The sequence below is a fragment of the Watersipora subatra genome, chromosome 9 (genome assembly GCF_963576615.1).
Source record: "Watersipora subatra chromosome 9, tzWatSuba1.1, whole genome shotgun sequence".
Lineage (NCBI taxonomy): Eukaryota > Metazoa > Bryozoa > Gymnolaemata > Cheilostomatida > Watersiporidae > Watersipora > Watersipora subatra.
Genome location: NC_088716.1, coordinates 43,050,460 through 43,061,934, shown reverse-complemented (window position 1 = coordinate 43,061,934; position 11,475 = coordinate 43,050,460). Strand labels below are relative to the sequence as shown.

General features: G+C 36.9%; 1 protein-coding gene across 1 annotated transcript; it reads right to left on the bottom strand.

Moving 5' to 3' along the window:
- Nucleotides 1–456: 456 nt before the first annotated feature.
- LOC137405096 (uncharacterized) lies at nt 457–1,078 on the bottom strand. The gene is made up of 2 exons (XM_068091321.1): nt 1,052–1,078; nt 457–807 (listed from the first exon to the last, which is right to left on the bottom strand). The coding sequence occupies exons 1-2, from the start codon at nt 1,076–1,078 to the stop codon at nt 457–459; spliced, it is 378 nt and encodes a 125-aa protein (XP_067947422.1).
- Nucleotides 1,079–11,475: the final 10,397 nt, after the last annotated feature.

Sequence of the window (11,475 nt, the reverse complement as noted above, 5' to 3'; positions counted from 1 at the left end):
AAAGACTGAGCCCTTCTGGCCCTTTCATATTTGGCCCTTTTCAAGGCTTAAGTGTTGCCGAAGCACGACCAGGACTTCCTGGACAAGCATAATAAGGTTTTAACCTGGACTCATGTTGAGTCGAGGTTTGGTCCTGTCTTTACACCACATAGGTGTAGTTAGGCCGAGTGGTTATGATGGGGTAGGGGCCAACAAATTCAGCTTGTCGCTTGCCCCCTTCGCTGCCGCCCATTTACCAACCACACCCAATCCCCAGTTGCGAAGAGTGATGGCTATTGTTGGTTTGTCTGCCTAGTCTCCATCTGCACCTCCCTGAGAGTCTCTTGCACTTTTTTCCAGCTTCTGCTGCCTTCGCAGCCCGTATTTGCTAGCGGATTGCATCTCCGTGGAAGGGGGTGATATTGTAACTGGTCAGGCAAACGCAACTTTCTGCCGAAAATCATGAAGTTGGCCGTCTCACCTGTCACTGTGTGGGAGAGGGGGGGGGGTGCCCCGGTATGCTCGCATGAGCTGGGGCAGCAGCTCATCCCATTCCTCCTGGCTTTGTTTGAGCAACAGGACTTTCAGAGAGTCACCCAGGTCTCGATCACTTCTCTCCACAATCCCATTTGCCTGGGGATGGAAGGAAGTAGTTCGTGTCTTGCTCACCTTCCAAAGCAGGCTAAGCTCCTCCTTCAGTTGGCTTTTAAATTGAGCCCCATGATCTGTATGAATTTGCTCTGAAAGCCCCAGGTACCAGAACACTCTTTTATTGAGAGTGCTGGCCATTACTGGACATGTGGCCTCCAAAATAGCAATGGCATCCTGCTACCAGGTAAAGTGGTCCGAGAGCACTAAAACCCACCTATTGCCTCTCGGGGTGGTAGGGAAGGGGGCCTACCAGGTCAACGGTGACCTTCTGCCAGGGTCAGTCAGTGTATAACCGCTGCCAGTTTCTTGCAGGCTTACTCCCACCATGCTTAGCGGCCTGGCACACCTCAAAACTTCTTACTCACCTGCAAACATCGGCTGTCAGCCCAGGCTAGAACTGTGTAAGTTGGAGGCAGCTTACCGTCCTCTCCACTTCAGAGTTAGTCATGGTATGTGTCTGCCAGATAACTGGCTTCCTCATAACCAGGAGCCACAAGGCACACTACTGGGTTTGACCATGACGGGCCACTCTAGTTTCCAGCATGCCATCATGTCTGATTCTCAGAAATTTCCTTCTGCTATGCAGAACCCTGAGCGTCTGGCTCCTCAACTCCAACTGTTCTGAAGGCACTTCGGTGTGGCTCCGAAGTGCTTGGTACATTATAGCTACAGCACTCTTGCCTTCGCTCTGCAGCTGAGCAAACTGGTTAGTTAGCTGAGCCAAGGCTTCAGGTCCCAGGGTGGCCTCGACCGACCTCGAGCCGGCCTGTGCCGCTCTGGGGGTAGGGTGCCAGGCCGTATGGTCGGTTGTCAACATGTGGTCCTGACGACCTCTGCCCCGCTTTTACATGGTTCTTGGTGGCGACTAGTAGTGCTTCGGGTCATCACCTGCTTAATGTTAGGAAATTCCAGGATAGGCTCGACTCATCCCGGGTGGACACTCATCCCTTGGCTGTTTCACTGAAAACAGGGGTTTGCAACGGTTGACTGGCTGCCTCACGTGTGGGCCTGGTGATCCCTGACAGGGCATAGTTTCTTCCGATCACTTTAGCCTTTTCATGGTGTTCTTGGTCTAACTTTAGCCAAGTTGGGCTCCCGTCGCGGTACTCTATCTGGGCACACTGTCGACAATCTTTGCAGGTCTGTTTGCTCAAGCCATCGACATTGCCGTGATTTAATCCTACGCGGCGTTCTAGCTTGCATTTGAACTCAGCTAGCACCTCCAGTCAACGTGCCACCTGGTGGGAGGCCTCCTTCCTGCGGTAGAGCCATCGCAGAGAAACATGGTTCGTGCAAAGCCGAAACTCTTGTCTGTATAAGTACGAGCGGAAGTGTTTTGCTGCTTTGAACACTGCCAACAACTCTCTACATGTCAGGCAGTACTTTCGTTCTGAGGGAGCGAATTAATTTATAGCGATATAATAAAAAGAACAACACAACATGCAAGATACAACATATATAAATATTTACACAAATTATGAAGTCGTGGCCCAGCGTCCACCACAGTAGTACATGCACTACTCTCTTTTCAGATTAGCTTTCATGTTTAATGTATAGAGAAGGTTTCTCTCTGCTAAAAATAACATTTTCATTTTTTTTCAGGTGCATTTCATAACACCTGAACACATTTACTTTTTGGCAACATAATTTCAATCAGAAAAAGCAGTGATCATTTACAAGCTGCTCTAAGGAGAGACACGTAGAAGTAGAAATTGGTGATTTCCTATTTGTCTAATACTTTTGTTATTTGACTGCCATGGGAAACTTAAAAACCTTTGATACCTGGTAAAATCATTAATTAAAACAGACTGGACACAGTCTGGTGATCTTTTGATGTCAACTTTATAGCAACCTAAAAGCTAACCCCCTTCATTCGTAAGACCACAAAAACTCTTTGAGAAAAAGATGCATGTATTTACAATGCAGCAAACCTGGTTTGCTAGTTAATAAGCTGATAACAAAATTTAACTTTATTTTAGCGTTGTTTATTTATTTTATATATAGCATATATATATATATATATATATATATATATATATATATATATATACTAGTCAATGGCCCGACGCTATTCTAGTAATAAAATGTCTTTGCACTGAAAATTTATCTTTTTTAACATATAAAAACTGTTGCTATTCTAACTTTCAAGCTATGTATAATGAGAAAAATGTTCTGCGCAGCTCAAATGAATTAAAAGATAAGATAAAGCAGCTAAAGGTATTCAACAATTACAACAATTATTATACATTCAGCTACAACTGTAACTTGTAAACTTCAGAAAATTAAAATAAACAAAATTAGGAAAAGAAATATAACTAATGTAAAATTGTTTAAAGGTGAATGTAAAATATTTACCCAGTAATGGCTAAATAAAATCTGTTTTGCTATGCTAAAAGCGTTTGGTCTACAAATATATGATTTTAATTCATTTTAATGTTGGCATCGTAAGACCATAATGTCATACAAAGTGGTATAAAAAAGCATAGTAACTATCTAACACAAACATCGCCTGGTGATCATCATCAAAATTTTATATACCTATTGTACATATTAAAGGTTAGTACTAAAACGATATGTTAACCTTAGCAATTATATTTACCTACTTTATTGTATTCAGGGGTTATGATCTGCCAGAAAATTTAAAATTTCAATGCACTACTCGCAGTACATACCGTGAAAAGTTCTTATCTTCGAGACACATGAATAACATAAATGTTCAAATCAACTTAAATGACTTTAGCTTACTAAATACAGACTTAAAGCTAAGTTTCAATATGTATTTATTAGACTAAACTTTAAACTGTCATAGGCTAAAGTTTTATCACTGAACTGTTTATGGTTTAGTTTTTGCCATAATTTACAACGAATAAACTTGGACAGAGATAGCTAAAAATATACTTACATATAAATTTTAGTATGTATTTTACTAAAATAAACTTCAAATTTGTCATGGGTTAACATTTTATGACTTATTTGTTTTCGAATTCGTTTTCACTATAACTTATAACAAATAATGCTGAACTGAGCATCGTTTATAACGATAACGAGCAGATAACGAGCATCGTTTATCTATTGCAGGCGTTGTGGGAAAGATTTTGGCAAATAGCTTGTTGGCATTTTGTAGTAGGCCTAATCAGTACACTAACTGCCAAGTTTTAGTTTTGAGAAATTTTTTTGTTAACATCGTATGGGCAAAACAATTGTGTCCTAGTATGGCAAGGATGAACAAGCATTGTGTTTCATAGAGTAAAACAAAAAAACTTACATGTATAACAGGGACTTAATAACCTGAAGGTGCGCTGTATCTATAATATATATATATATTTCTCACAATATGTCTGTCATCGTCCTCCTCCTCCTCCTCGTATGTATATCTGTATGCATCTTGGCTATAAATATAGCTTTAGTGCACAATGATTATTTTACAGATGCGGCCACGCCTTACAGTGCCCCTATTAAAAATATTTACCATCGGGTTCAATTACTATATTTTTCCAGCACGGGCAAGTATACTGTGTTTGTGAGAAGAGCCTCGACATTCTCTCACCTTTCTGTCAGACAAAGTATGATATTTTATTTTTACATTTGTACCACTATCGAGAGATAATAGTATCGTCGTATTTAAAGTTTTGATAACTATCTTCTGGTAAAACAGTAATCTTTTTCAAACACACGCACTTCTATGGAAGAATTTCAAATACAAAAATGAATATTTTTTGTGTAAGTTCTATGTATCTCTAAGTAAGAAGACAGATAATTAGGTTGTGTTGATGGCATAACTTGATGGCCTACTTATGTTAATGGCATAACTTGATGGCCTACTTATGTTGATGGCATAACTTGATGGCCTACTTACTGTATGTTGATGGCATAACTTGATGGCTTACTTATGTTGATGGCATAACTTGATGACCTACTTATGTTGATGGCATAATTTGATGGCCTACTTATGTTGATGGCATAACTTGATGGCCTACTTATGTTGATGGCATAACCAATTCAGATTTTTGTGATTACACAAACAAGTAAAATAGCAGCACTCACTCTGATAGTGTTGAAAGTAGTAGTTTTGTAAGAGTCAGGAACGTTGTGGAGGAGCGTTTTAGCTTCGTAGCAATCATAGCTTCACATCGCTTTATCAATACACAAAGTATAGATACATTGAATTTATTGCATGGAAGTGTTTTTTAACATATTGGAAAAATAAAACATGTAGCAAAACTTTTATAGATAAAGTTTAAAATTGAAAAAATATTGTTTACATAACATATAGCATTATTAGCATTTTTCGATGAAATGGGTGGCTGTAGACCGATGTCTAAATTTCGATATGGATGTTATACAACAATTGTTTTTATTAATTCAACCTATTCAGGATTTTTATTTCGTTTTCCCAGTTCCTAATAATTGTATCATTACCAAATTATCCTTTATGGTAATTGTAGTAAAACGAAACAATTTAGCTATCGATTGCTAATTATTTCACATTTACATCTAAACCTTTTTATAGTCTTTTTAAAATTATTTGATCTGCACAAAACATTTTTCTCAGGATACGAAGTTTAAAAGTTGTTTGAAAAAGTTTGAAAACCTTTACAGTTGTTTTTATTTTTTATTTCGTGTTATGTCAACTTTTACAAAACATTTTTCTCATGATATGTAGTTTGAAAGTTAGAATAGCAAATGTTGGTATATGTGAAATACAAGTAAATCTTCTGTCCAAAGACTTTTTTTATTACCCGGGCATCGCCGGGTTGTACAGCTAGTCTATATATATATATATATATATATATATATATATATATATATATATATATATATATATATATATATATATATATATATATATATATATAGACAAAGTGGATGCTGCACAGTTCGTTACAGAGTGCTCAATGATAAATCAGAGCTAAATTATAAAATATGTATAAGTGGAACTTCACTCTATAAGTTAAACATTTTATTACTAATAGTTTTATGTGGTACAATAAGTATCACACTCTTCAGATAAAATGTCTAAAATGAATTTCATACACCAGTAATAAATACACTGTTATGCGGAGTTAGATGATCTGATAATTGGATGAGTGTACAGAAGCCAAAAGCCAAATAGTTAAGTGATACATTTACGTAGCAAGAACTTAGATGAATGTCTACATTCATCTAAGCTACTGCTTTTGGTCATTTCGCAAAGTAATGGCTTATTGTCATATGGGTAGCTCTTATTAGTAAGCTTACTCAAGTTATCCATTGACAATGTGCCAAGATAATAGCAAGTCGCAGGCAAATTTCGTTACCTCTCATTGTTAAAAAGCTGATTTTTAATACCCGGGCAACGCCGGATAGCACAGCTAATATATAAAAAAATTGTTTCCTCACCTAGGTTAACCCATATGGGAAATAATTGTTGCTCTAACTCGGGTCTCCTACCATAGACCTGAGAGTTTGAGCACTCGCCGCAAGATCTTAGTTGTTCCCATCAGCTCTCTTTTCTGCAACTCACTTGATTTGATTGCTGTCGGTATCTGGAGATGCCACATTTTATGTGCAAGTGTTACTGCGCCTCGTGCCCCAATGACCACTGGAATTACAGCTGTTCTTATATCCCAGCTATTTTCAATCTTTTCTCCAAGAGGGAGATACTTCTCTACTTTTTTTGCTCGCTATATTGTAGTCATTAGGTACTGCTATATGTATTATAGTAGCTTTCTTGTCCTCCGTGTCCACCAACACTATATCTGGTTGGTTTACTAGGACATGTTTGTCAGACCAGATGTAGAAGCCATAGATGATTTTAGCATGGTCATTTTCATTCACCTTACTAAGAGCTTTCGACCAGTGTTGTGGTTTATTACAGCCATACTCATCACATGGACTTTTGTGAACAACACCTGCAACACGAATATGCCACTCAGTGTATGCGTTTTCTGTTAGCTGCTTGCATTCACTGATGATGTGTTGGATGGTCTCATGCGTATCTTTGCACAGTCTGCATCTAGGATCGGTTTTAGTGTGAGAGATTTTGGTTTGGATTTGCCTTCTTTGGGAACACTTGCTCCTGGGCTGCAATGAGTAGCAACTCTGTATTGGCCGTTAGGTTTCCTTTGTTCACCAACATATATGTCTGGTGTAGATCTCCAACCTTAGATATTTGTCGGTGGTAAGCACCATGAAGAGGTTTCCTCATCATCACTGCGAAGCTCCATTGTCAGAGCAGCCGATTGAAATTCAGCTAACAACTTATCTGAAGTGGCCATGGAGACTACATAGGCTTTGATGCTTATATACATATATATACATATATATATATATATATATATATATATATATATATATATATATATATACTCAGTGAAACTCGGATAACTCAAACTTCAAGGGACCGAGCAAGTGTTCGAATTATCAGAGAGTTCAAGTTATCAGAGCACTGTCACAAGTCCATGTATTTACTTATTTATTAGTAGATACATGTATATATACAATCTATAATATAAATCAAAGGCACAAATGGCTTGTTTCAAATTAAATGCTTTTAATGTAAAGTTTAAAACGTTTTTATCAAAAAATATAGAGATTTTTCTATCACTTGAGGTTGGTTCGTTGTTTGAGGTGATGTTATTGCCAGGACGTTTTTTAGATTGACATTGGCAAAACTTGATCATTGTTGAAATGCTCAACAGAAAAGACATCAGTACATATACAAACTATAATATAAAGCAAAAGCGCAAATGGCTTGTTTCAAATTAAATACTTCTAATGTAAAGCTTAAAACGGTTTTATCAAAAAGTATAGAGATTTTTCTATCACTTGAGATTGGTTCGTTGTTTGAGGTGATGTTATTGCCAGGACGTTTTTTAGATTGACATTGGCAAAACTTGATCATTGTTGAAATGCTCAAAAGAAAAGACATCTTTTTCTTTTGAGCGTTTTACCCACGATCAATTTTGCTGATTTTTCTTGAAATTTATGCAAAGATTACCTCACTTTACCTTGCTTCCGAAGGGCGATCACTACGCGGATGTTTGGTATAAATCAAATTTCACCAAACCTTTAGAAAAGTCGTTGACAAAAATATTTTACCGATGGTGGTAATAACAACGCCTATGATTTACGAAAAGTTGAGATTTACCTCTATGGCTTGGAATAAAGGAATTTTCTAAAGCGATAACAATCGTTTCGGTAGCCGTTGGGCAAAAAACTGTTCGAATTAACGGCGTTCAGTTCGAGTTATATAGAGCCATTTATCATTGCGTGGGAACGGACCAAGCAAATCCATTCGAGTTAACCATGTGTTTGCTATATCCGAAGGCGAGTTATCCATGTTTCACTGTAGAGATATATATATATATATATATATATATATATATATATATACATACAGTGAAACATGGATAACTCGCCCTCGGATATAGCAAACACATGGTTAACTCGAATTGATTTGCTTGGTCCGTTCCCACGCAATGATAAATGGCTCTATATAACTCAAACTGAACGCCGTTATTTCGAACAGTTTTTTGCCCAACGGCTACCGAAACGGTTGTTATCGCTTTAGAAAATCCCTTTATTCCAAGCCATAGAGGTAAATCTCAACTTTTCGTAAATCATAGGCGTTGTTATTATATCATAGGTGTTGGCGTAATAATAATCATAGGTGTTGTATATATATATATATATATATATATAGGATTGTGGAAGGATTGGTGGCAATTGATAGTGGCTGCTCTGAAAATAGTGTCTGAATAGCACTGGTTCCTCTCTCATCAGGCATTGGCTGATCAGTGACATTTGCAGGACTAAAGTCATGATCTTCAAAGATTTGAGAGTTGAGAGGGAAGATACCAGTAGATCTGAAGCCAGAAGTTATGTTTACTGGTGTCATGCTCTTTATGAAAGCTTGCGTAGACAACTTTCCAACTTCATAAATTGACACACGTTGGCCAGGATTGACCTGCATCCAATCATCCATGGCCCGGTTATAATAGGTTTTCATTGGACCATAAATTGATCTATCAAGAAGTTGTAGCCTGTGAGAAGTGTGGAGTGGCAAAGTCAGTAAATGGATGCCGTTCTCTTTGCAGATATTGACAGTTGTCAAGGAAATGTGTGATGAATGATTATCGAGGATGAGAAGCATCGGTGATCCTTAGAGCAGCGAGTGTTTTGGATAAAAAATGGCAAAAACTCATCTGAAAATAGACCAGAGTTCATGTAACCTGACTGAGCTGATACTCCTTTTGCACCAGGAGCAGTACCATGTATGAAACATTGTTTCATGTGTACACGTGGAAATACAAAAAACGGCGGCAAGTTGTTTCCACTGGCACTCACGGAGCAACATATGGTAGTGAGCTCACCACGCTCCTGTGAGGTCGTTGTCCTTACTTGACGTTTCCCAGTAGCAGAGATAACTTTACCAGGGTTTTGTACGGTAGTTATTCCGGTTTCATCAATGTTGTATATGTTTTTTGCCTCAAAGCTGTGTCTAAAAATGTGCAAGATGTCAACCTTCAATGAAATTGTACAGCAGAAACAGACACTTTCAAACACAGAGCTGAAATAATTAAAAATACGGTGCCTAACTGGTGCAGCTAACTAAAGAAAATGTTAATTCCTTTGACTAATAATTTATGATATACAATATGGAGGTTAACACACCTATGCATTATGTCAGAGAGTTTGGTGAAAAATCTGGTCACAGCTCCTTTATTAAACGCTGTTTGTCTTGCCAGTAAAGTGGCTTCAGGTTGTTGAAGAGAATGGCGGTGTTGTCTCATAAATGCATATAGCCATTCAGTACCTGAAATATAACAAATTTAGTCAAATTTGAGGTGAATATGTAAGTTGCATAGATTCGTAAGTGTAATTATACTGTGTCGATAATTATTGGATAGAGTTACGTTCCATTCCATTTAGTATATAGTAGTTTGTAGTATCAAATGCATGGCCAATGCATGCTTACCTGCCATTCCATCAGTGGTCCAGTTTGATGGAACTTTGATGTTGTTGGCCTTTGCATAGTCATGTGCCAGTGTTCGAGCTCACTCTCTGTTTAGACCATAAAAACAGTTGTCCATGTCCTTGATATGATCCGCCAGTCTGCTCTCTTCTGTACAGTAAATATGCGATGTACATCTGCACATTTTGTATACCCTTTTTTGGTTGGTGGTGTACCTGGCCAGTGTCATTCTATTCACTTGATGAGTTATGGCTGCATTTCTTATACTAGACCTGCCATCTTTCACTAGCTGAGCAGCATTTTTTAGTTGATCTTCATTAATATCAGCTCGGTTGGTCTTTCTGTTGTAGATTCGTGGCGTTATAACTATGAGTGAGGAAGAATTTTGTAAATCTGTAAAAAAAACATTATGTTATACTATGCGCTAATAATATATATTATATATAGCTATAAAGTATTGTAAAATATAGTATATTTTAACAAGTTAACTCAATATTACCAAAATGAAATGTATGGGGTAAGTAGTGCCATGGCACAACTTACCCATTAGTTTGTGGCACTACTTACCCCGCGTGGCCATTTTGAGTAAAAGTAGTAAGTTCAGTTAAAGAAAATGCACTAAATTTAACTACTCTTCAGCAAAGATTTTCTAAGAATAACTTATATTCATAATGCTAAAAACATTAAACACAGCAGTAGTCATTAGCAAGTAACTGTTTGCCAAAGTACCCAATACAAAAACACATTTTGTGCAAAAAATCATGAAAGTACAAATATCTGACTTACTATTTGCAGCAGGAAGTTCAGAAAAAGCCCACAATGCCCAGCTTGTTGAAATTTGTCTATTAGGAGAGAAGAAAACTCTAAAATGCAGTCTCTTTTATTACCATTTGCATTGGCACTACTTACCCCATGGCACTACTTACCTCGCCTTCCCCTATATATAGAAAACAAATCTTCTGTCAATCTGCAGGCTGGTACTAAAACCTAAGGTTCTACTATATTAATATATAACATGTACAACAATAATAGCAAGAAGTATATATATTTAGCATGGAAATAACTATAAATACATGTGATATTATCATAATAAAGGAAACGTAGTGTGGCTGAGAACGAGTCTTTGAAACAGCTAAAATACATTAGAAGAGAAAACAAATGCAGATGTGAAATAAATAGCAAGTATGTAAACTATGAAACATACGATTTTGTATTAATGCAACAAATACAAACTGAGAATACCCAATAAAATTCAATGTTTCATCGTAATCAGTACAACAAATGACAAAGTATAATTTTGGGAGAATCTACTGTTGATATTGTTTTTTCTAAAAACAAATTAGCTTCAGTATGGCAAGGATGTAAAAGCATCGTGTGTCATAAAGCTAAAAAAAGTTCCTAGAGTTTCAATTATTACGTTATTTTGGGTGTGAAAACAAAAAAGGGATATAGGTTATTTAGTAAGAGCAATGAATTGTAAGAGCTTTTGTGGTCTCATGATTAGCAAGCTGGATTGCAAAACTGCAGTCGCAACCATTGCAGTTGAAGTCTAGCAGAATGTGAAACTTTAATTCCAATGTTTTAATAGCCGTAGCTGGACATATCGAAGGACAGACAAAAACAGAAGATGACAAACAGCTGACAGAAAAAAACGACTGACAGACTATAAATTGTGAGAAACATATATATATATATATACATATATATATAAATATATATATATATATATATATATATATATATATATATATATATATATATACCCATATTTCCGAGTTAGGAGTTGAATAAATATATACCAGTTAGGAGGTTGCGGAATATAAGGGATTAGGAGTTAACGCAAATATATATGGGTAAGCCTCCTATATGGTCTAATTTATCTACATTGT